Raw genomic sequence first — 27,162 nt, 5'->3', positions numbered from 1 at the left:
AAACAAGCTTCGGTTGCACTCTGTTAACCCACCTGCTTGATCCTTGCCCTGCCCTCAGAGGACAAGTTGAGAACTGTGTACCTTGCCTGACTCAAGCCGCAAAACATCACTGCCACAATACCTGAAAGATAAACAATACTTCTGAAATGAATGAAAATTCAAAAATGATATAGCCCCCCCACCACCCAAACAACCCCCCAAACATCCACGGCGTCTTCTAAATGTGAGCATTTACATTTTGTGGACAAAACTCATAGATGAGAATCCTGTCAACAGCAGGGAGTTGATAATGCGCCGGATCTGATCAGCTGAAAGTATGCAAAACCACTTATACGTGCATATATTAGTAATCAGGATGAGAGAATCTGTATGTTTGGGAGCTGCTTAACACACAGAGGCTTGAGACTTGTCACGCTGAGAGTATGGTGTAGGAGGTTCTACCATCACAGGAGGATCATTTCTGAAAAGAGCTTTTGTCTCCATGGTTCAATCCATGGTTTTTTTTGTTAACAAGTCAGAGACGCCGACATTCAGAAAAAAGTGGGGAAATGAGGACAATGATAAATTAAATGAAAGCACTGTTACAGTAATTCATGAAAGCACTGGTTTATAACATCCAAAAATTAAACCCTCCTGTGTGCAGCCACTCATATAAAAATTAACCGGATCAGACCAGCCCAACCTTGCATCCACCCACTCTCCTGGTTCCGATAAAAATGTGCTGCCCAACCCAACTCAAGCATCTTTATATATCTGCTAAAAACATTTACTTGTCCAGATACATGAGGCTCTGGAAACGATTAATTCTAAAAAAAAAAAAAAAAAAAAAAAAAAAAAAAAAAAAAAAAAGATTTAATCACAATCACAATGTCAGTTGCGTGGGAGGAGATACTAACAAAAAACAAATGCACGACAAGCAAAGTACAAAAAGGAAAGACGTACAGACAGCAGCCTCTGCTCCTAAGACAGAGGGTGGAGAGAGTGATTAGGCTCACAGGGGAGGCTGGTTGGACCAGAGAGCTGGAGTTTGAAGCACAAAGCATGAAAGGTGGGCTGCTGCCTCGCAGGACACGCTTGGTTCATTGCAGAAATTCAATTTCACATTTTAGCTTCCTTCGCATTGAGCGAATCACAGAAGGTGGAAAAATGTGAGACTGCTGTGATGGGTATAGCAATAGGTAGAAGACAGGGTTGGCTGTAATAAATATGGCAGCAGAGACAAAATAGCAGCTGTGGTTCAGACTGCTAAATTAAGCCAGTCCATTAGTCTCTCTTCACCATCCGCCTTTACATCGGGACGCCGACATGGACCTGCACTACGCTAGTTCCAGTAATTCTTGGTCAAAATATACCTCTTAGCATTGTGCAACGACATCTAATGGAGCACAGTATCGTGGCAGATCTCATTTTGGTTCCATTTGGTTGGGGGCAACAACATCGTCCTTGGTTTACACAACACTGACAGCCATAACACATCACCTGTCTGCTGCATTAAGACTCTTTCTAAGTCTTTTCCACACAGAGCACTTTGCAACAGATTAGATGCTTCTCATAATGAGCAGTTGTGAGGGGCATAAGATTAATGACAGCAGGGCTCCCTGCAAGGCTGAGGGTCATTAGACACACCCTCTCTAAACTCTAGCAATTAACAGAGATAGAAAGAGCCTCGATTACCAAAGGACACCAGGGAGGACTCGCATCAGTCATTGCATTCTTTGGTATGATGTGCTGCCTCATCTCAAAGCGACCATTAAACGCCTTTACCGTTAGTGCTGTATAGGTTATAGGGTACCATTAATCACCGAAACAGTAATTTTCACTACCTAGACAACAATATCAGCATTAAACTAGATTTTATAACAGTGAAGGTTTCAAGTCAAAACAAATTATTAAAACCAGCCCAGGAAATGCATGTAGAAATATACTTCTACTAGAAAACTAGACGCTCTGAGAATTACAGACTGAGGTTTTGCTGTGGTGCGACTCCCACACTGGGCAGTATTTAAAATGCGCTTTATAAACAGGGCATCTGGAATTTAATGGACAAAGGTCAAGCTTTTTCATTAAAACCATCTTCTCTGCCTCCACAGGCCACAGGGAGCAGTGCCAAGGAAGAGAGAGCTCTACAGCATCAGCGAATTGAGTGGAACGGCCCGGGAACAATAATACTAATGTGCGCTAATGTATACTCGACTTATATTTCAAGAAACATTACACCACATCAGTAAAGAAACAGAAGACAATTCTAGGCAGCAGAGTCGAGAAATGGTCTTTTCCAAACATGAGCTTGCAAAGACACGTCATCACTTTCTTTGACTTTCTTAAAGAGCAGCCACTCTGGGTAAGGACCTGTAAGTGGTGTCATCTCCAAACTAAAACTACAAGCGTTCTCAGGGAGAAGCAGCTATTTTAAAATAAGAAGAATAGGACTGGTACTTCCAGTTGTCTGTGATGAGAAGATTCTTGGAACAATGCAAAACACTTTGTGGGTTAAAGAGTGCATCTGACCGAGAGATCACTGACTGTACAGGGACAGTGCGCACATTATTTCCAGGTTTTTGGAGTGTGAGTGGAAACAGAAAATGCCTTGAAGCCAGTCAAACAGATGCTGGGTGTCACTGATACTGTAGAGCAGTATGCGAGCCAGCGCGAGCAGTTGAGAAGAGACGCCTGAGGGGAGAAGGGCAGCTACCCAGAGCACTGACATGGCCACAGACACACAAACGACATAAGTCACACAGTGTTCACCTGATAGCCCGCAGGCTTCAGCCGAGAGGTAGCTGCTCCAGGACAGCAAGGAGAAGACTGACGTTTCCAGCAGGGGATTTTCATGCAGCCGAGTGAATTTGGTGAGGTGAAATGAAAGTTAAAGATACACAAGATAATCATGAAGTATTTAACACTTTGCATCAGGCCAGGGTTCATATTGCGAATGCAGGACAGATTTCCCACTGTTGCACAAGTGTATTCCAGTGCTACAGTCTGGAGATAGAGAAACTGCGGTACGCTGCCTGCAAAAATAAAGCAACTGCAAATAGTGCTCAACAAGCCAGGGGATCGGCCATACAGAGTAAACGCGGGCTGTGAGCTCCACTGTCCCACATCCCCTCCGGCAAAGCTTCGATGCAAACCATAGAGCAATATTTTACACGGTGTTCTGGGCAAAACAGTAGACACTAGAATTTTCATATTTATGACAGCCACATAGAAAGAAAAGAAGGGTAAGCTACTGGAAATATTACAAAGTTAGGCCTGAAGGGTATTTAAGAGGCTGCGCTTAAAATACTCCTCGGGCATGCAATAATAAAAATACACCTTCTTAAGCCTGATTGTTTTTGTAATTAATAAGGACAGGTGTGGTTATTAATTAAAAGATAAATGAGTAACTACACATCAAGGTGAATTTCTTTAACAAATAGCAGACACAAGAGCAGGATGCTGCTATGGTTAGCATCAGCAAAATCTAATAAATGCTCACTTTGTGGTTTGCCTACACCCAGAGATTAGTCACTGTAAATAAGAGCTGAGTCCTGGCCCAAACCCCTTATGACACATTCCCATTTTTCATCCTAAAGTCTAATTACTTGAAGATCAGAGAGAAACGCCGGACAACGGCGCAAGTCGAAACTTCATCATAGGCTATTGGCTTGATTGACGACCTCTCTGCAGCCATTAATGTCGCAGGAGCACTTTAGACTTTAGCTGCATCGCTTTTGTTGGTAAAAGTGGTACAGTAGGGGTTTGTTAGAGAAGCAATTACAGTGTTGAGGAACAGGATATACTGCGGCGGATGCTGAGGTGATAATTGAGTCTGGGGTGTAGAGGCAGAGATGGGACGGGATGAAAGGATATGAGGGCTGTTATTACCGTGAAAATGAGACCTAAGAGGAAGGAGCCGATGAGCACTCCGAGAAAAAAAACAAAGGCGTGGAGAAAGGCAGTGGGGTCGAAGATGAGTCCTGCATCCATCCGGGTGTAGGTGGTGATGGCACTAGGAGAAACATGAAGCAAATGCAAACAGAGCCATTATGGAACAAAAACAAGCCAGAGGCATAATTACAACAGAGACAACTTTGATTGCTACAGATGCTGAGAATACAAATTAAAAAAAAAAATGTTTATGACTCTGCAATAAGAACAGTCATCAGAAATATGACCAACTGGGTTCTTAGTGGAAAACAATGAGCATAAATTTACATTCTTATTATGCTGAGCTAAGTGCTATTTACTGGAGTCATTCCTTTTTTAGAATACATGGTTTCCCTTAGAACTTCCATCTTTTCCCGAAAAAGAAAAAAAAATATATTAGGATTTTTTCTTTGTTTCAGAGACATCTCAGTGTAGTTAGTAAGAAACAAGTAAAAAAAAAAAGAAAAGATGGCAGCATTATTCACACTGCTATAAATATTTACTTTGTGAGAGGAAGGGAGGCCTCCATATGGAAGTCATTGAGTGCAAAAGAGGCCTCACAGGGAGGACAGAGGGAGGAAAAAATTATGTGCATGTCTGTGTGTGGTGGGATGGAGGGGGTGCCTGTGTTAATGCAAGCCCAGACAAGCGACCAAGAGAGTGGCTGATGGAGCAGCCTGCCTTTGTGGAATGACACAATCTCTTTAGCCACCAAAGACCCTCCTATGTACTCTCCCGTGGACCTAGATTGTTTTAAATGAAACACAAACTATGGAATCAGCAAAAACGGTAGCAAAGTGGCACTTGTTTTTGTTTCCCTGCATTTAATGGGACCCAGAGCTACTGCTCACAGTAAAGAAACAAACACACCGTGCACAGCATCGGTAGCCACTCATAAAAAGTTGTCTTATACTCCTACTAACATTAAAATAGTTTTGTTTCTGCAATTTCAGTACCATCAGGTTCGAATGAGCGAGCACACGGGAGGGGAAGAATCAGTCAAGCTATGGTAATGAGCTCAGCATGCTGAAAAGAGGAAATCTATTACCCCCCCCCCACCCCCACCCCCCTCCTCCCCGAAAAGAAAGACTCCTGTGGTGCATTTGCCCACTAGACAGTGATCAGAGTGACCTTCTGGAGACTGTAACTTCAGATGGTTTGGGCCGTTATCCCAGTTGGGATCCCAAGATGTTAAAGCAGGACCTGGCTGAATGGTGGCTGGGTCAGGGCTGCTGGAGCAGGACGTTCTGCGACTGTGAGATGGCACATCAGCGTAAGGTTGAGCTGCTCTGGGAGCTTGTTAAAATTCTAGTGCCAGGACCCCGCCTGGCTCACTAATAAGGGCCAGCTTTGTGCATGGGGCCAGGGCGACCGGCAGGCGAGTGACCAAGTCGAGTGAAAGGAGATGGCATGTAGGCTGGTCACGCCACTCTAAGAACAAACAGAACACTATCTGACTCTTTGTCTGGGAAGACTTGCAGGCTCCCTCCTCCACCGTTCAATGTACACAATGCAACAATTTGCACTCCGCTTCTAGGAATTGGCAAGCCTATTTATTCAATTGGAAAGCGAGATGTCAGAATGTCAGGTTCTATATATTTGCATCAGTCTTTTTAAAGATAATAAGCACAGATGTCATCTCTCCTCCTGCTTTATTAGTGTGTCTGCCTGCTTGTCTGTGACTGTGGAGATGTGAGTTTTCGCCCCTCTCTGTCTCCGGCTTGCCATCTGCTTTCACATCTACACGACTAGCTCTGCTCACTAGCATTGTGTAAACAGAGCAGACAATGACAGCAATGTGCGAGGACAGAAGCATGCATAGTTTTGTGAAAAGCTGGAGAAAAGGGGAAAGAATTAAGCAAATGAAATGCATGGAGAATGCATGACTGCATCCTGGCTGCTCTGAGTTTCCAAGAATTTTGTGTTGTATTCTTCCAAAGTCAACATTAGCTATGATAACCAAGTTCGCAGCATGGGACTGTCTCTTTACTCTGGCATTAAGGACCTAAATGAGATGCTGATAGTGCTTGGGGCAACTCACTTATGCAGTTCGCTGCATAGTATTTAAGGGATTGTTGCTGTTTTCCTTAAAGCTGACAGCACCCACTCAGGCTTCCTTCCTCCACATCCGCCCCCATAATGCCATTTGGAGAAGTCTGAGCACCCACACAATTAAACCTTGAAATAGATTGCATTCTCAGGGCTTGGAGAAATACTAAAGCAAAATACTCACTGTGTCAGGACGATGGCAACGGCATCATTCAGGACACTCTCGCCAAACAGCAGCATGTGCAGATCCAAGTCCACACGCAGATCTGATAACAGGCCAAGGACTGAGACTTTAAAAAAAGAAAGAAAAACAAAACAGGAGAAGTGCTGCTATTAATGGCCGCAGGAAGTAGAGCAACCTGAAAAGGAACAGAAAAACTTCTCAGTTAATTACACAGCAGAAGTGTCCTCCAGTATCTCCCGTGCTATTACAAAGTGCAGAAAGTACAAGAATTAATAAGTAAGCTGACAAAAAACTACAGTATGACGACAGCAGTGGGATAAAGACTTTGACAACTGGGCAAACTAGGCAAAGATTTGTTCAAGCTAAACAGGATGTAGAAATTACACAATGACTTGGGAAAGATAATATCTATGTTTGTTAATGATACATGAACAAATTAAGTGCATTGCTCATCATAATCTTTTTCCCCCCACTGTAACAACTGGAAATTGGAGTATGAAAGTAAAATGCAAAGTTTAACATAAGTGGAACTTTACATTTCTTTGTTTTTTAGGATCCAAGCATTGAGTGATGTGAGACTTTTGGAGTGCTCCACATGTTTGAAAACTCATGAAACTTTACATTATGTGAGTGGGCCTTAGCAAAAGAAAGACCCATTAAAGTGTAAGTAACCAACATGCGATATTTCTTATCTACATGCATGAAATTATGCAGCCACTTTTAATATTCAAAGAAATAAAAACAGATTCTTAGATACATGCGTATACCCAATAGGAAGCCTACCATTTTTAGTTTCCCCCTTTCCATAGACTCTACTCTACCCAGCTGCCCACCAAGAATGAAATGATCAGTTTTTACGATGTATCCTGTGATGATAAAGGTTAAGCCTTTTGAGTTGTAACCGAATAGCGTGTCATTTTCATGGTCCAATGATGAGTTTGGATGTTTTACTACAAATTACAAAGTTGTTGTATCTCCAATATAAATACTTCAATCTGTCTTAAACTTCCTATTCTGTTTAATAGTCTCAAACATGATAAGCGTTGCTTTTACATTACATTGAAATGGGCAATCTGCATATAGTAATGGTCTAAATCAACATGACATACAGTTACTTGGTGTTCTCTAATGCTACATCATGGACACAACACATATTGTTTTACAAAAAGAAAAAGTAAATTATTTAATTATTATAATTTTATCATAGTTTTTGGCCTATATTGTGTCGCTGGATCAATCACCTGTACACTACAGTTATGGGAAAAATGTAGACTGTCTTTCAATTCTAAGGTTTTATGTATCTGAACATAACAAATATAATCTGGTCTTCCCAGGACTTAAAGTTTATGGCAGTGCAAGTAGAAAAATATTGAACTGAAACATGAAGCATGGCATGTTTGGAAGGCTTGCCAGGAGAAAGCTTCTCTGGAAATAATGTGACAGCACGGCTTACGTTTGCAAAGTTGCATCTGGACAAACAACAAAACATCTGCAACGATAACCTTTGGACAGCTGAGACCAAAGTAAAGACATATTGTACAACAGTGGTCACCAACCTTTTCTGCGCCACGGACCGGTTTAATATCAGAAAACATTTTCATGGACCGGCCTTTAAGGTGTCTTAGATAAAGACTAAAAAAATAAAATTATACCACCAAGATGAAAACAGTGGTATTTTTTCACTGTGTAATTGTGTACTTTATTAGCAGCGTCCTCCTGAAATGCACCAACAACATTGAGAGTAACATCCTCCTCTCTGCCCCTTAATGCTCTCTGGTTGCTATGGTAACTTGTAAATATTTCTTTCAAAATAAGGCTCACAACTACAACACGGGGAAAAAAAACACCCAGGGAAACCGAGTTAATGATAAAAACTCTGAAAACCATAAATTTCATACCCGAGCCTCAACTCTCATGGCCTGGTACCAAACGACTCCCAGACCAGAACCGGTCCGTGGCCCGGGCATTGGACACTGCTGTTGTACAGTCCCACGTTTGTTGACAACAAAACACAACACATCGGCATCAACACCATACTCTACCAACTCTCAAGCACAGCAATAATCAGTATTTAAGTTATTGCTTGTAAAGTTGGTTCTTTAAACTACTGAGTCATCAGGCATAGTTTAATAATCTGATTCTACATGTTGACTTAGTGTTTGTTAAATAAACAATGGATGATACAATACAATACAGTTTTATTTATATATAAATATTTTTTAAATGTGCTATTTATATAGCACATTTAAAAACCTGAAGGCACACCAAAGTGCTTCATAGTAATATGGAGAAACAACATTCAAGTCAATAACAGGGTACAGATCGGGCACTAGCACAGACAGAATGGAGGCACCAATAAACCAGAAGAGAGTATCAAACCCCAATACAGAAAGAAGGAAGGTCAGATCATGAATACAAAATATCTACTAAGAAGATAAAAACAGCAGTAAAATTAATAATAAAACAATAAATTTAATATAAAGTTTTAAAAGGGTATTAACTGGTCAGGAAAGTCAGGTCAAATAAGTATGCTTTCAATCTTGATTAAAAGGATTGGATAGAGTCCAAGGCACGAATAGAAGCAGGGAGGCTATTTCAAAGGTCGGGTGCAGCTAAAGCAAAGGCACAATCACCTCTGGTCTTCAGTCTAAACTTAGGTTGGGCCAGGAGTAATTGACCTGATGATCTTAATGCACGACAAGGAGCGTACAGATTGAGGAGGTCGGTGAGGTAACTGGGCGCAATATTATTCAGGATTTTAAAAGAGAGCAGCAAAATTTTAAACTCAATGCGATATTTGATAGGTAACCGGTGTAGATCAACAAGAGCCGGAGTAATAGGATCAGATTTTCTGGCTCCAGTAAGAAGGCGAGCCACAGCATTCTGAAGCTGCAGCCTTCGAAGAGAGAAGGCTTGGAGACCATAGTAGAGAGAGGTCACAAAAGTGTGGATAAGTTTTTCCAGGTCCCTGTGTGGTATATAATGCTTAGCTTTAGGAATCTGGCGCAACTGAAAGAAGCCAGATTTAACTACAGATGACACTTGCTTATCGAGCTTAAAGGAGCCGTCCAAGTAGACACCCAGGTTACGTATAGAATCAGAGAGAGAGTTAGCGAGGGGCCCCAGCAGGGGCCGCAGCAGGGCAACGAGCTGGTCGAACAGCATAACTTCAGTTTTTTTCTCATTTAAAATGAGAGAATTATCTGACAGCCAATCTTTGACCTCTCTCAGGCAATCGAACAGGAAGTGCAGTGATGCTGACAGATCATCAGTCAGTTGACAATAAATTTGAATGTCATCAGCGTAAAAGTGATAAGAAATATTGTATTTTGCAAATATGCAGCCCAAGGGTAGCATATACAAAGAGAATAATAAAGGGTCCAATGACAAATTAGTGTCAGCACAAATCAAATAAACAAATCGTTTTACAAAAATTACATTCATTTATGCCAAAGTTGAAAATCTCAAACATGAAAATCCTGTTTACATTTGAAATCCACTTACAATATAATTAAAACAAAGTCCAGAACTGTGCCTGTGTTTCATGGGTCACATTTCCTGTGTTTAAAAGATATAATATACAACATTACTGGTTTGCTGGGAGGAGTAGTGAGGGTAGACATATGAAAGACTGAATTTCTTGACATGATTCAGATACACTTAGCCACTCACAGTTACCAGCTGCTACAATTACTTGTATCCTTTTTTTTTAGAGCTGCAAGTGTTGCTGTTTCATATCATACTCATATTCAGTGACCGTGAATATACATCGACATACACTCTTTAGCTTGAGGCATTAATACAGTTTTCACTACAGAGAGCGATACAACTAGGTTACTGGGAATCAGAAGAAGCTGGCTGTGAAAAAAGATAAGATTGTGTGGTGCTTTAAATAAAAGATTAACTCACTGCTAGACAAAACTGCTACCTGAATATACTGTTTATACTGACCTTGCTGGCAGCTTTGAGCTTGTCTGTCCCTCCCTGAACTTTATTCCAGTTGAAGAGCTTTTGAGCATCTCAACAGGAACCAGACAACTTCAGATCTTTTTCATTTTGAACTCACAGGTTGACTGATTACTACGCTTCGGTACACTGTGCTTACTTCCCCAATGCGCAGTGTACCTACAGGTTGCAGTTGAGATTTTCCTGCATTTAAATGGATATGTTGAGCATTGAATTATAACTTCCTTTGCTCACTAGGTAGCATACAAGAACACTTACAAATTATATGTCATGTCACTGTGTATCATGTGTGGAACCCACATTGAAAATTCCATATACACTGGATGATTTTCTAATGGTTCCAAATTGTCAGTAAATAAATAGTTTTCTTTGAAACTGTCAACTGAAACTGCACCAAGTGTGATGCAACTTTGAGCATGTTGAATGTTTAATGTTGAATGCAAAGCTCCAACTGGCAGTTGTGGTAAGGGGAAAAATGGGGGGAGGATGGGGGGCAGGTTTTACATTAAAGTAGTTATGAAATAAGTAAGACTTGAAGTAAAAGAAGGAAATTTTTGGAGGACAAGTACCGACTCATCTGTCAGACTAAAATGAAAGATTTGCCACAATTATGGGATAAACTCCCATAAATGGGAGAAAATGAAGGTGAATGCAATGACAGCGTGCATGCATGAATGAGCATTCTCCCAAATGGTGAGTTGTAGGGAAATTCAGCAACGCCTTAATGGCTTGTCTCACCACTTTCCCTCTCTTTAGATAGTGAACTCCTGACCACTGAGCTTTACTGAGGTGAGAGACGCCTGTCATTCTGTGCCCATTTTCATTGGATTTTTTGGTGACTTATTGGATATGTTGTCAGTATGCTCTTGGATGAATTATGGAAGGTTGTTCATTACTTTCAGTGTTCTCTATTTTTTACTCTTGTCTTCTCCATCTGTATATATTTGTTTCCTGCTTTGTAACATACGCCTAGCTGCTGGAGCTACTCTCCCAGTCTATCACAGGACTTATGGCTCCTGATAGTACTGGTACCACTTTGGACCCTTCATATCTGTTTCGGTGGATTCTTTAACCCCTCTCAGTCTTCCTTACAGTGCTGTCACATGGGATTCCCACATCTATTACCGCTGTCCTCTTCTGCTCCTCGTCAACTACTACTGTGTCTGCTTGTTTGGTTGGCAGCTGCTTGTGAATCTGGAACTTAAAATTCCACAAGATCTCTTTTTCTAAACCACTTCTGGTGGTGCGTTCCATCAGGGCTTGAGGAAGTCTGACCCACATTCAGCACAGATGCTCCTGGACACTATCCTAGGCACTATTAATTCCCCTGTGTGCTTGTTGATCTTACATATTACAACTACTGTCTGGATTTAGTGGCATCTTTACTGTTCTGTTGCATCAGGGGTGTTCTGACATCACCATGTGTCACCACCACTGTGCTATCCCTTAGGCCAGCCTTTTCTAGTGACTGGCAGTATTTATTGATGCCAGCCAGTTTCTTTGAATGATACTTCCAATTGATTCCTCTTCATCTTCTGCTATCTGGCACATGTAGGGTTCATTTTTCTAATTTAACTATGGATTTTTCTTCTATTATCCTAAATTGTAAGTCTGACACACATTAATTCTCTGGCCTTCTTTTCGTTGCTCATAGATTCTCAGAGTTCTTGACTTTAAGTTGAATATAGCTGAGGACTTCTCATGTCTTGACATCAGTAGCTTCTATCTACCCTTCTGTCCAGCTTACTTTAGGCAATTTGATGTAAGAGCAGAATAGACAGGTGCTGCTGACAATGGCTTCATTCTATTTAGCCATTTCAGTTTACCAGCATTTATAACACCAGGCTATCCATAGGGACGCTGAATCGTTATAAAAGTATGAAAATGAGGTAAATTATATGCTACAATATGACTATTGCAGTCGTCATATCTCAACCCACTGAACGCCAGTGGGCAACCTTTGATTACCCTATTAAAGCACGACTTCACAACTCTCATTAAAGCAGAATTTTCTTTCAATATCTTTGGGAAAATCAGTATTTAGTTGTGGTTGGTTTCCTTTTAATCCTCATCACAGCTCTAATTTGCTCAAGGGATCAGGAGCAGGAAAAGAGCGGTCCTATATGTCTGCCATCCCGCCTTCTGGTCACTCCACCGTTTTAGTCCTGATTGCTTCCCCTCTTTCCCACAATGCAGCAACACTTATACAATCAGTGAGCAGATCCTGCTGAGGTAGATCGGTGAGTCGATGCCTCTTTCACTCCTGGGGTACAGCTTGAAATCATGTATACCCTGTAGGTGGCTGTATTTGTATCAGCAAGAGAACGGCTCATAACACACACAGATTTTTTTTAAGAGCCTTAGTAAAAATTCTTTATGAGATTTATGAAATCTGGCTTGCAGGAATCCTAATTTCTCATATCATTTGTGAGGAAATTCATATCGGTGGTGGAAAATACTAATAAACTGATTATTTACTTATTATTTAGCCAAACCCGTCTCAACACAGCATCAGCTGACTTGAACTCCACGGTGAGTTCACGAAGAGTAAATATCACGTAGAAGATGCTGAGCATATGAATGAGCACATGCACACACAGCATCCTCAGCTCAGCAGGTGACTAAGTGTCGACACCGAGTGACAGGCAGAATACTGACACTGAAGAGATAGTGACATGCCTAGTAGCTCCAGACTTCCAGACACCTCAAGTATCTCCTGCAAGATATCAGCTCTAGAATTGGTTCAATTACAGTAGATTAGATTACAGTGTTTTACATGAGATCCAGAGATAGGTGCACAAACTGACAGACTGATATAAACAGATAAATGCAGGCATCTAATAATGGACAGTAGTAACTGCCAGAGAAGAAGTCAGGCCAGGTTCCAAACAAGGAAAACAAAATTATCATAACAAAAAACAATGTCAGATATGAGGAAAGACAAGAGTCATAAACATACACATGCAAGGATATCTGCAATTCTGAAGGCCAGACATTATCATATTCAAAACAATAATAATCCTGGTGGATTAGTATTCCACTTGTTGATTTCAAAATGCAAAAATAGTACTCTGAGTTAGTGATGGAAACATTCTGATGTGGAAAAAGAGCCAAGGCTGATTGCTAAGTTTTGCCCTGTGAACACACAGACCAGCGGTGGCAGGACAGCAAGGATACGACCAGACTGACAATACGAGCGGTGGCCAGAGAGCGGCCTCAGGACTTGTTTTGACAGATCTGGCTCTTTGGTGTTTGACAGGTTTAAAGCTCTTTCTGGTTGGGGGAAATCCTTTATCTGGAGAGTGTGGGGTAGGCCCTGGAGTAAGGATTGCTCCGTCTCCCTGCTTCCATAATGCCTGGCCGATGACACTATGTCATGCACTCCTCACACTCCAACACTAAAGGGAAAAAAATAAAAACACCCACCCTCGCCGCACACACTCACACACTCACAAGGTGCTGGTTGGCTGTGTTGTCATGGAAACTCCATCCTACAGCTGTCAAGTGTTCATCAGTTTCCACAGCAACACCATAAGGTAGAGAGCCTAGACAATTATTTCAGACATAATACAGTTGAAAGGGTCGAAGGGAGCTTTATTAGGTCAAATTACCCATTGCTGAGTTTTAGCAGAGGCAAAGCTTGCGACCATCTTAGTCAGAAAGCATGGGATTTGCTTGCTGATTTGACCAAATTAGGCAGATATAATACTCAAAGTGATGAAGGATTAGGAAGGAGATAACAGCCAACAGGGAATTACTATAATCTCCCCAGCTCTGTAAAAAAACCCACCCAAAACGGAGGCTTTTATAACGGTTTCATTTCAAGTTGGACTGAACAAGTTAACTAAGGTTCTCAGTGTATTTCCCAGATGTTTACATCTTTAAGATGCACATCTTAAAGATTTGATATGCTTATACTGATAATATAAAAACAGCCAACCAAAACTATAGAAATTTAAGATATAAAAGTCACTGCTAAACAGTCACTTATTTCTATGTAAATTAAAGTAGTGTAGATATAGCATGTAAAATATAGAAAAGTTATTCTAGATAGGAACCAAGTGATCTGTTAACAGTTCACAGTTCAGCATCTGGCAAGGGGCTCATGAGTACGCATAGCATGGGTAGCTTGCACATCTGTGAAGGCACAATTGATGCTAATTGTATACTGATGCTATACATGATGAACTGAAGGACAGCTGAGCCAAAAATTCTCATAAATTGAATTAAATACTCAACAAAAACACATTAAACATAAATAACACAACTGAATCAACAAACTAAAGAGGTACCACTTTTAACAATAGACAGTATAAGGTATGGATATAGCCAGTGTTGGGAAGGTTACTTTTAAAATGTATTCCATTACAGAATACAGAATACATGCCCCAAAATGTATTCTGTAACGTATTCCGTTACGTTACTCAATGAGAGTAACGTATTCTGAATACTTTGGATTACTTAATATATTATCATGCTGTTTACAACTACATGAATGTACTATTGCTGTGATTTATTACTGTTACTGAAGGTCCGCGGCTCCGAACCGTAGTAAAGGGACCTCTGGCTAATGCGGTGGGTTCTGTGTCTGGCTCGTAGCCGAAAACTAGCTATACTTTGTTGTCTGGGTCAACCTTGCTAGCGAGAGACAGAGAGAGGCGTTGAAAGGCTGCTCCAACGGAACTTATTGTTTTTGGAGGAAAACACGAACACGGTGTACAGTCGACTCTTAATAGCTTACTTACAACTGGGCTTGTCAGGCACTCTTCTTGGCTGCAGTGGTTATTATTATATTTACATGCTTCCAGCTCCCGTTTTTGCTGATGACAGCTCGTACTTTTCCTTTTTCTCCCTCCCTCGCTCACAGACACATAACGGGTATGGCAGTCCATTCTCCCTGCAGCACCGACTACACTGCCTATGAGGCTACATTCTTTAGAGTTATGCCGATAGCATTCTGCCTATTAGCTTAGCACAACAACAACAAAAAGGCCTCTCTCACCCAGGAAACGTGCAGAGAGAGAGCGTCACCCTGTAACCATGGCAACCGTAACGCTGCCACCTGGAACAACAGAACGTAGCTGTCAAACAAAACCCAAACAGTCCTGACCCGCCACAATATGAAACAGGGAAGTACCGCCGTGTAATCCATTTATTTCAACAAAGTAACTGTATTCTAAATACCACCTTTTTAAACGGTAACTGTAACGGAATACAGTTACTCATATTTTGTATTTTAAATACCTAACGGCGGTACATGTATTCCGTTACTCCCCAACACTGGATATAGCCACTGTGACATCAGCCAGTACATACTGCATTTTGAAGGTTCATTGTGAACCAGTCAAAGTTATCTAATGTTAGCATTTAGCCACTGCTATGTTGATATTTTGGACCTAGGGGATTACCTCATATGGATGAAAGAGTGGAGTGTAAATATGTGTGTAAATGTACCTAAGCTAGCAAGCGTGGTTAACAACCTGCATTCATAAAGTTGCCTGTTAGCCTTTTTTGTTCACTTTAAAAAAACAATTTTTTAATTCACTTTACTTAGAGAAATTGTCTTAAAAAATAATACTCATGCCCCTTTGAAAAAAGAAAAAAGTTATACTGAGGAAACACTTTCTGGCTTTCTCATTAAACACTCGTGAGCTAGTTTTTTCAGGTTTTACTTCTTTTGCAGTGCCAGCTCCCCCATTACAATGTTGTGATGGTTTTCTTTCTCCACCTCGAGCTAAATGCATTTCCTTAGGTGAAACTGAGGAGTGGCAGAATGCAGACTGTTGATAATAGGCGCAAGCTGGCTGATTTGAAATGATTCTGACTGACTAAGACTAAAACTGACGGCAATTTTCTGTGTGAAAATTCAATTTTCTTGCCCAATAGCTGGAACTGTCTTTTTTCAACAAGAAAATTCCAAACCACATTCTACTTGTATCACAAAACAATGGCTTCAATGTGACTGAGTCTGGGCAATGAAAAGAAAAATAAGACAAAGGAAGCCCTGAATTTTTGACTGGATGAAATCCTACATACAGAAAGAATGAAAAAAAACCCCCACATTCCAAAAACCGAAGGGTTATTAAAAGAAGAGGTGATGCAAGACGGTGGAAATTATTGTTGTAAGTCAGTGTCAGTGCACCAAAATGTGCAACTGGTAAAGTGTTTGTGACATCAAACAATGAATTATTGTATATTATGCACCACACCGGTCACAGAATTTGGTCTTAGCCTGTTATATATTAATAAAGACTGAACACATACTGTATGTGTGCTTAGTGAGCACCAATTGTGGCCTTCCATGTTTACCTTAATGTTGTACTTCTGCTTCTCTGTTGCAATAACATGCCTAAAATTCTGTGTTTGACGACACTATGCTGCTGGTATATTGAGCCATACCTATGGTTTGTTTACTTTCTCATTACATTACATTACATTACTTTCTCAGCAAACCAAACTGCGTCACTACAAACTACATGAGAATGTTCACCTTGGTCATTGGGCAGATGTATCTGGGCTGGGAGCAACAAAAGCAAATACACGATGGTTCAGATCGGGGCCTGATCACATTCACACCATAAAAGAACCGCTCAGGAGTTCATTTGGAAATGGACCAAGACCACCTCCTCCAAAGGCTCTCGGTGCTCATCTCTTTCTCTCTCTCTCTCTGTGTGTGTGTGTGTGTGTGTGTGTGTGTGTGTGTGTGTGTGTGAGTATTTATATATCTTTTTAAAGAGGAAAGCCAAAATGGTAGCACAGAAACAGAAGTCATTCCTTTCAGAAGTTAAGTGAGGGTTTCACTGACCTGCCTCCATCCCTGCAGCTAGAGGATACAGCACAGCAGGTGTTCCACTTTGTGACCTGAACCATGCATTTTATTTTGAGTCTTGGAGGAACAGGTTTCATAGCTATGGTTCTGTGGTGGCTTGTATAGAACTAAAAAGTTTTTTAAAAAAAATCAATAGATGCCAAATGAAAGGAACAAATAGGAAAAGCAACACTGTGGGCCTGGCTCTACTGCCAACAAAAAACGATGAATAAAACCCAGAAGAAGCCTCATCTAATGAAACATTAAAGGTGAAATGTTAACAATGAGGTATTGCAAATTTACCTGCGTAGATATTTGAACAGTCAGCAGACAGACTCTACCTTTCCCAAGTGTGAATTTTCACAGACAAGACGTGAAAACATACATTTGCAGTTTTGAAGAATAGGGCCCTGGATAAGACCCAAATATAATCTCTCTAGGTTTAGAGGTTACTATGCTAATCACACTTTTGACATGTTGAGTCATACTGAGCTGAGCCATGTGTTTGAAAAGAGGATAATACCAACAGAAAACAGAAATATTCATATGACTTTCTGTAATAGTTATGCCTAAATGCTGCTTTGAAAAACCCTCCACACTTACAGGAGTATGACTTTTTTTTTCTCGAAGACGACGTTCTAAAGAATATCAGATTCATCTAAAGCTCAAAATCTATACTTTGCCTATACCTCTAAGATGGTAATTTCAAAAAAACAATACAGTAACATTACTTTAGTGTCCTCAGTGGTAGTTTCAGCATAAAATCAGCATCCACTTTAAGCGAGGTTGCTTCAGTTCTGCAGCAAATGCTATTACCTATCCCTCCACTTTATTCAACGTAGAATAAACAGGAAAAAAAAATCAAATCAAGTATTTTGTATCACTTTTAAAACCGCAGCTATATTTCTGGAGTCATCTCCAAGCAGAAAAATACATTTGGGATCAGTCAGATGGCTCACCAATGCCATTGTTTAATAAATATTTTTTAAAAACTCAAATAAAGAGCACTAAAGTTTTGTGCTTTACTGCATATATGAGGCAGTGGCACAACCAGAGAGCTGTCAAGCAAGCAAGGGTTATGACATGATGACACGTCTACATTGTTCTGAGAATCACTACGTCTTTGTCTTACAGCGTAACAGACTGAGCCTGTTTCGCTTGCGTTCTTCCATTTCAGCCTTGTGACTGAAAGTTCACGAGGAAGAGAAATGAACTGGAAAATTCAGACAGCTGCTTCTCCAAAAGTCAGAAAACCAGCGCTGCAGAGATGGAAGCAGGTGAGGCATATCTGTGTTTCGGCCATCGGTGCATCACAGTGTGATTCAAATCAAAGCTACAAGTGAGCCGGAGTCGGCAGAGATGAACGCAGCATGGTGTGGCAAAAATAATGTCAATCAGTGGGACAGCCGCACCATGACCTACAGCTCCTCGCTGACACTCACCCATATCAGCCACTTACCGTATAAATAATTCATTACCAAATGAGGACATTACCACAGGATGCCGTATGACACTCTACATGACTGCTCTTGAGGACCACTGATTTTATTGTGTGTACTCCACTTAGGAGAAAGGTGCACTGAATTTAAAGCAGTTACAGCTACTGAGTGGGTGTTGTGGATCTGTTCCTGCATATACAGTAGCCTTAGCTGTCAATGTTTTTGTTATACAAAGATTCGTCTGTCAATCTCAATGTTACACCTTGTTACTTAAAACCAAACAAAATAAGGTGTGAAAGAACAGTGTGCACCAGGTTTGACCTTTTGAAACATGTTATCTAATACGTTAACTGCTCAGTGAATCTGCAGTAATAAATAAAAACTCCCCAAAAAATTGCAGAAATGAGCAATATGCAGCTCCTCAAATATGCTCAACACATATGGATTTTATTTCTATAACTAATTTGTATGTATAAGGCAGAGCCTGGTGATGGGCCTTTTATATATCGACTGTGATCAACAGCCAAACATTTCATCTTTTGCATGTGGTAAGAAAAAAAAAAAAAGCACGTTTGCTTTACAAATTTTTAAAAGCACATATGCATAAAACCACAAGATCAATGCTGCCACTGCAAGTGATGAGCTATTAGCAGAAGGTTATTTATAAAGGTTGACTACCTGGATCAGTGGCTGACATAATGGCACCAAAAAGGAGGCAGTGAGTGACGAAGAATTCTTCTTTTGGTTTGCTCAACAGTAGCATCAGTTTGGTGAAGCCGTACATGCAAGCCCTGGGATTGAGGACAAACAGACAGAAGGAAACACTGTGAGGTCATCAGGGAGCGCCAGCCAGAGCAGGTCTATCAGTCATCCCTCTAACCACAGCAGGGCTTCCCCTAGAGTAGTCTGGGTAATGGGGCCAGACGCTACCAGCAGGTGAGTTGACCCGTTTCCAGGCTGTAGCTCCTTTTTACATAAGCGAACACACAAAGCTGCGACTGTGCTGGGAATTTTATTATTTTATCCATGTTAATGCGAATGAGTGTGTATATCCATATGCTCCGAACCCGATCCCACATCCACCTACTAAATGGAACCACCCACGCACGCACACACACCACAAATAATCTTGGGGGTCAGTATCCATCTATCCTAACTGTTTGCAGTCTTTTAAGACACTGTTATATACGGTACTCTCCAACATAACAGAACAGCATAAGTGTGTATGTGTGTGTGCATGCACAATGACCTAGAAGACTAAATATAACCCACTAACAGTCTTTGTGAAGGGCACTTTGACAGAAATATAAATGACACAATATTTTTATCAGCTCTGGAGCCAAATACAAAAATAAATCTAGTATTATATCTCCACTGTGTTATCTCACTTATAAAGAAAAAAACAAAACTGTACACAAAGACTTGATAAAGCGTCCAGTCAGCATTCAACAGTTCAGCGCCTTAGTGATAACTGATGTATGCTGAGTACTAATCTAGTTAGTGTGGGGCATGCCATAATAATCAGTATGCCAGTGTGTCCTCTGGGGAACCTTTCTGTCCACTTGCATAGCTCTGTCGGTGACAGCACATGACCTGCCCCCTGCAGCCAGTATTTAAAGCACTGTCCTCAGGTCAAGCAACTAAGCTGTGTTATTCGTGTATCTTTAAGGAAGACTTGCGGTTAAGATGATTAATTGTGCATTGTGCGTTTGTGTGTGTGTGTGTGTGTTAGACATCCAGAGAGAGAGAGAGAAAATGAGAGAGTCATGCACAGAAAAAGACAGGAAGAGGACTGTAAATTGAGACTGAAAGATTCCCACACTCTCACGACACTAACTCCCTATGGGATATGACACACTAACAAGCAGCAGGACTGGTCAGCTCTGGTGCCTTAGCATTAAAAACAGAGCATAAGAGGCGCCATGAACAAAACCTTTCCTGCTTCCCAGAGGGAACGGGGAAGTTTGACAAATGCTGCTCCATGTAAAGGAATAATAGATGGAGCAAGGAAGGAAGGCAACATCCTTTAGCCAGTTAATTCCAGGCAATACTTTAAGCACATGACCTTCAAACCCACTTGTTTGAAATGACTGACTGGGGGAGTTAGGATCATTTATACATAAACAGAAAACACAATAAGTAAAAATGACAACTAGTAGAAGTTTTAAAAGCCTATTAAGGAAATGTTAGATGAAATATTGCTGTGCGTTTTGTTTTTTGTTTTTTTTTTGGGGGGGGGGGGGACTGTTCAGTTTCTTCTAACCACAGAACGTCTTGAAGTTAAAGCAAGAAAACAACAACTAAGGAATTCTGAGGTTTTCTCACTTGCTCTGTGCAGCAATTAGAGCATCAGTGACAACTGGTTTAAAAAAAAAGTCTCAAATTCCTTCAGAGTGTGAGAGTGCCATCTAGCTATGTCAGGCTACAATAGCATCAGTAGATATCTGTACTCTCTCCAAAATCAATATTACTCATGCTGAGTTTGGTGCACTGTAGTGCTTTTACAGAAATTTTGATTAGTTGTAGAACCAAAAGCACAGGTGTAAGCACAGGATTTGGCTTATGGGGGCATTTATAGAACACTATTGCATATTACTGGCGACGTGTTAGATTATGTCCATCCACGTATCCAATTCAGGGTCACGGAGGCATCTGGAGTCTATCCTAGCTGTCACAGGCAAGAGGTTGGGTACACCCTGGAAAGGTCACCAACCTGTCAGAGGGTTAACACACATGACAGACAACCATTCCCACTCACATTCACACCTACAGTCAATTCATAATCACCAGTTAACCTAATCTCAAGCTCATGCATTCTTTTGGGCTGTGGGAAGAGGCCAGAGTACCCAGAGAGAACCAATGTAGAGATGACTTGCAAAATCAATAAAGAAAGCCCACATGCTAGATTCAAACCCAGGACCTTCTTGTTGTGAGTCAGTGTTAACCACTGCACCATAAAGCTATGCCTGAATTGCTTAACCGCGTTTGTCTGTCATCTCAGCATTTCTTTTACTTCAGCTTATTTGCATAAATAAACAAAGAATTCTTACCCTATGCACATGCAGCTGATTATGGTACCTACAAAAGCGTAGGTGAGAACAGATCCCAGGTTTGCAATGAATCGTTTCTAGAACAACAAATAAAAATTAGTCCAATTAGTAACACTCACAAAACAAACAAGACAACAGTTTAGTAGACATTAAATACATCTGGTGTAAGAATCAGTACAGTGCACCATATGGGAAGTCCTTAACAGATGGACAACCCATGTACATTAAAAGAAATGGCCTTTTACACCCTTTTGGGAGACGTGTCAGGAGAGCAGTCTCACCTGATTAAGAGTGTAAGCTCCATGGAAGATGATGGGTGGCAGGAACAGATTGAAAAGGACCTGCAGATCAAATGTCTCCTGTAAAAGACAGAGCTGCTGTGTTGGTGACTGACAATGCTTCACGGGGAGCAAGAGAGTCTGACTGACAGACAGATTACATACACAAACACACACACAGTTCATTTCAGCAGCCCTGTTTTGGCAAACATGCACCTTTTCTCAATTGTGTTCAAGTACCTGATATCTCCTTTCTTCAAAAAACAAGACAAAAACACAAAATCAAATTTTGTAAATAACAAAAATGGGATATGTGCTACGTGCATAGGAGTGCCTTAAACCTGCATTCTATCTGAAGGCCACCAGATGGCGATAGTTTTGCGGCCTTATAGAAGTCTAATGGAAAAACACATTCCTGTTGAGATAGTGGGCTTATCTGAGCAGTCAGACCTCCTCCTTCTCGTCACATGTGTGTTTTTAAAGCCAGGATTATGATCGTAGAAACGGTCATATCAAGCCTTCAAAACAAGTCTGCACAAACTATTTGGTTACATCCATCTTTTATACATGTAAATTTTCCACACCTGGAGGTAAAGGTTACCAATGAGTAACCCCACCCCTGGTTTCCTCAGTGCAACATTGGAAATGTTGCATAGTGATAAATAATACAAATAAATAATGTTATAATAGACTTTTTTCTAGTTATAGATGAAAATATTAACATTTTAACTTTATGATTTTGTTTGCTGCCCACTATTCCCTCAGTCCTGGTTTTTGTGAAGGTGAACTTAAATCAAAGTATGAGTGAAATACAGTGATTTGCTTCTAATGACCAAAAAAGCCCGTGCTGCATGTTGTTAGTTTAGTCTTTATTGTGGCATTTATATTTATACAAGCCAGCTAATGCTGAATTTTTATATCAGTTTCCAAGCTGTTTAGTAATTATTTCTGATTGTTGGCTCACCCTCACTGGCTCATGGTCTACCCCGTGTCACCCCGTTTTAGAAAATCATGGAAACACCCGTGTTCATTCTTATGTACCACTTTTTTTTTTAACTGCTTCCACCTCATGATATATAGCAAAAGCATGCTCCCACCTATCTAGATCTGTGTGATCAAAAACATTTTAGTAATAAAAGGCTACAAAATCTTCTCAACAACAATCTGAACTTTCAATCTGGCAGCTACAGTGCGGTTACATCACTTCAGATCTCTCAGTGGCTCGATGATATAATCACTGTGTACTGCCCAAGTCTTCTGACTCACACTGATTAAAGCAAGGCATAACAAGAAAAGAGAGGTCTAACTGCTTCTGTCAATCTTCATCATAGCAGCTCCCAGAGTTTATGGTAACCCAGTGCTACATCCACACAGAAAACAAGTAAATGACATTGAAACACAATCTTTAAAAAAAAAAACCGAAGTGCATTACTGTCAATACAAATAAAAACCAGCGCGCACAAGTATTTTTGTACATAGCGTGCTCTCTCGCTGTCTGTTTCTCACCCAAGCCGATGTGATGCAATGCAAGCAGCTAAGCAAGGTAGCCTTTCATGTTCTTCATCCTTGAATCCTTTTTAAGTCTATTGTGGATACATTTTGAAGATCAAAAGGCAGCGATATTCAATTCAGATCAAAATAAAACTACTTTTTCTTGGTTCCTACATTGCTCAGAACCTTACTCGAGTTCAATTACATTTCAGGCCAAAGGAGTGAGATGGGGGAAGTGACGCTTGCTGACATACTGCTGTGGTCACAGACATTTAAGAACGACCTAGATTTGGCTTGCTTTAAGGAAGCTTTATGGAAAAAAACAACAACACAGAAGCATGAATATTTAGATGAATGAAAGTAGGCCTCTCTCTGTAAATCCTATTTCCAGGATGCACTGCATTTTGGTGAATATTTACCCTAGTACATGTTGGGGACATTTGGAAGATTGCATTTTTGTGTTTAAATTAATATTTCGAATGCTGTAGAGTCCCCTATAGAGTTAGGAAAGCCAATATGCTTTCTCAGTAATTCACACTTGAGGTGCTTCTAGAGCTACAAATTGCTCCTTTCTTTGCTACCATAACCCAGCTCAATACAAATTACTATTTTGTGGTTGCAATTACCCACACAGCACTATATATATGTTTTTTCCCCATTTATGCAGGCTGTGTATGACAAATACAAAACTGTGCAACACATACTAATACAGATACACTGTAATCAATAAATTATGCATATGCTGGGGGTTTTATACAAAGGGCCACCTGCACCAAAGACTTGAGAATGGAGGTGTGTTGTATGCACTAATTGCCTCTTCAGCTGAGCAGCACTAAATTTAATCAGACCACAAACTTTAATGCCTTACTCCCCAGTGGCACGTAATGGACTCAGTAATGCAATGAAATCCTTATCTCTCCCTGCTAGGACCCCATATGTATCAGGCTTAATGGCGTGGAGGCAACACAGAACGGGTCTGACCAATGTAATGGCCTTTGTGGTAGCCTCTGCTGGTTTGCTAATGAGACCCCCGCATTCAAAAGGGGCCAAAAAGTCCAAGCCATTAGCGAAGAGTTACACTCGACCGGGATGATTCGCAACGTTCAAGCCTCACTGCTGCCTTTCTCTTGCGGTGAAATGTGGCACCGAGATTAAGAAACACAATTTAGAACGCCCTCGTTCCGCGTTCTCTTAAGCTCGTTGGTGCATGTGGCTGAAGCTCCGGTTTATCGTTTGGCTTCTTTGATATGACAAATCTCTGATCACGACGCTAAAATATGAAAGCGTGGCGGAAAAAAACAGTGTTCATGCTGATGACAGCCAAAGGTCCGCTCTTGAGGCTTAGGCTTTTCTGCTTAGAAGTGATGTTAGAGTCTCTGCTAATTCCTTTTTAACAAATAACTGCTGTGATTAGTTTGCAGCCCTGGGGCTTAAGGTTGCAGCATTACTCCTGTTGCACCTCAGTGACAGAAATAACATGAATTTACGGTACTTGAATAATCCGAATCATTGTCTGTAGGAGCTCAAATTTCACAAACATCAAACTGGCTCCCAATTAAATGATTTTTAATCACACCACACCCCTTTTTGGATCTTTTTATTATCATCAGCAGCAAATCCTTGTGTTTTGGTGTATTATTTACTTTATCAGAGCCCCTCATTCTTGTATCATTACTGTGTTCTCTGACACAGATTGAAGTGTCCAACTTAATCTAAGAGGAAAATGCTGCAATGCCTGTTGAGATGCTATCTTACATCTTTCCTGCACTGCAGAGAAAACTGCTTGCAAGAGTATCTCATTATAAGCTTGCTGCATGTAAACAAGCAGGGAAATGTCTTGAGAGCGCAATTTTGCGAGAAAGCGCGACAGTTGCTAGCAAAAGCTTAATTTAGTTGTTTTGTTGTTTAGTGATTAAAGCTGTGTTGTGTTGCTTCATTGTACTTGACTGGAACCGTGTCCATATGTGGTCCCTTAAATTTAATTTCCCTCTGTATGCACGGCACACCTGAAAATGTAATCCCCACTATCTGATCCTGACTAAAACCTTAATAAAGGTTAAATTGCTCTCTCGTCCTCCCTTTCCTTGCACCACCACTCTTGACTTTTTCTAAGAACAAACAGACCATGAGAGTTTAAAGGAAAACCAATAACTAAGAACCATTAGAGGACTCTGTTGATGTAAATAGCCAGCATACTCAAGAGGCACAATATGGATCTGATCCAGGAAAAGACAATGAAAACAAAAGCCATTTCACTCAAAAGAAATTACATCAGAGGATGAAAAACCATCTTGTATGCAGCTATTTGCTTTCAGATATTCTTAATGCAGTTTTTATTATGTAGTTTATTTTTGTTTTTTTGAGAAAATGTTTATTTTAGGGCAGATTGCTGGATTTATTCTGTTTTGATGTGTTTTGTCAGGGAAGGTGAAATCAACCAACCACAGTTACTACAGTTACCTCAGGATGTGAGCTAAACTGGCGTTTTTCATTTCCGACATGTCCGTGTGGCGTGATGTTGACCATCGAGATTTCAGAAGTGTTCCCTGGACACTGCTCTCCTTTATCAGTCCATATTAATCTCACAGTTAACCCCAGAAGCAAACCTGCAAAAGAATTACAAGCAGCAAAAACTGTTATTAAAGGGGTAATTCACTAATATATTACACTAAAAACAAAAACTTTGGGTTCTGGAAAAGAATGAAAGTGCAATGTGCCACATGTTGACATAAATGTGTACATTTTAAAACTATTTCCATGCATCAAGTATAGGTCAACTGATTGCTTGTTACACCTGCATATCAGGAGTCAACTAGAGATGCTGTGTTCTCGTATAAAATGATGAATAAAGCAAAATGAGATGCCGGTGTCCAAAACTGCATGCCAATGAAACCCCAGAAATGTCTTCTATAAACATTTTCGATACATCCTTCAAGCCCCGAGTCCAGGAAGTATTGCTGAATAACGGCTTCCGTAGTCTGTAAATATTTAGGCTACTTACCATAAAACATTGCAACCCCAGCTTCATTTACCAATTTATATTTGAACTGCTTTAATTTCCACACACTGAGGATGGTTATGAGTGCCAGAGTGACAGCAGCGAACACCGGTAACGCTACAATATCTTGTTTTTGCTGCACAGCGCCCGACATCATCAAAAGCCTGGGTCAAACTTTTCGGAAAGAACTCTGCTACTTTTTTTTGGCTCAGACACAGCAACATCCGCATCAGCAGCGCCCCGAGAGCCCGTGCTGCCTTCAGTAATACTTGGAATTTGCAGTTTTTTCGTGCGAAGGCTTGGAGGGGGAAAAAGCACCATATTTTTAATTGAAAAAAAGAAAGATAAGATAATGTAGAACAATAAAAATGTGTTGGTATGTTGTTGTTGTTGTTGTTGTTTTTATATAAATGACGAAATACAGAGCTGCTTTATGCTTCGTCATTAATGCAACACAAATGTAGGCCGATGAAATCAGATACAATCAAAGAAAAGTTAAGCACACGCAAGAACTGGACATTCAGAGAGAGATATATTAAATCCTTTATCGCGTGGGAAAAGAATACGTGTCACAGTTACTTACCTGTTCTGCTGACATTATGTTTTTGCAAAGCAATAAAAAATATTGACGGTGTTTTCGTAAGCCACAGAAAATAACACACGTTGGGTGTCATCCTCCTATTTTCCAGCAGATGGCAGACAATGCAAACATATGAAAGCGTGATTCTCAGCTGCTGCGATATTTGATCGTACTGTTTATCGTTCTTTATCAGTAAGTGAATCATTCATAGTCAGAAATTAACAGAGAATAAAAAAAATTAAGTGGTTTATGAATTAGTCTTTATTTTAGGCCACATTGACTGAGCACGACATCTTTTACCTGCAGTGTATTGTCTTTATTTTATTTTATTGTGCTTTTGTTGACTGAAAAAACTGAAAAAAGTATATCAATTAGGCCTTGTATGAGTTTACTTTAACTATGCAGCCGTT

The 27,162-nt window shown here is 40.5% G+C and overlaps 1 protein-coding gene across 1 annotated transcript in view; it reads right to left on the bottom strand.

The window, feature by feature from the left end:
• Window positions 1-26,334, bottom strand: part of LOC102787171 (sodium/hydrogen exchanger 9-like) — a 62,969-nt gene extending 36,635 nt beyond the window's left edge. The window contains exons 1-9 of the mRNA XM_006795089.3: window positions 26,176-26,334; window positions 25,635-25,780; window positions 21,687-21,764; window positions 21,406-21,482; window positions 19,034-19,146; window positions 6,143-6,248; window positions 3,853-3,991; window positions 2,749-2,854; window positions 33-121 (exon numbers count right to left, since the gene is read on the bottom strand). Of these exons, the coding sequence (XP_006795152.3) occupies window positions 33-121; window positions 2,749-2,854; window positions 3,853-3,991; window positions 6,143-6,248; window positions 19,034-19,146; window positions 21,406-21,482; window positions 21,687-21,764; window positions 25,635-25,780; window positions 26,176-26,329 (1,008 nt within the window). The 5' untranslated portion in view covers window positions 26,330-26,334. The remainder of the gene's footprint in view (window positions 1-32; window positions 122-2,748; window positions 2,855-3,852; window positions 3,992-6,142; window positions 6,249-19,033; window positions 19,147-21,405; window positions 21,483-21,686; window positions 21,765-25,634; window positions 25,781-26,175) is intronic.
• Window positions 26,335-27,162: the final 828 nt, after the last annotated feature.

The sequence above is a fragment of the Neolamprologus brichardi genome, chromosome 9 (genome assembly GCF_056152115.1).
Source record: "Neolamprologus brichardi isolate AB-2024 chromosome 9, ASM5615211v1, whole genome shotgun sequence".
Classification (NCBI taxonomy): Eukaryota; Metazoa; Chordata; class Actinopteri; order Cichliformes; family Cichlidae; genus Neolamprologus; species Neolamprologus brichardi.
This window is presented reverse-complemented; position numbering and strand designations above follow the sequence as displayed.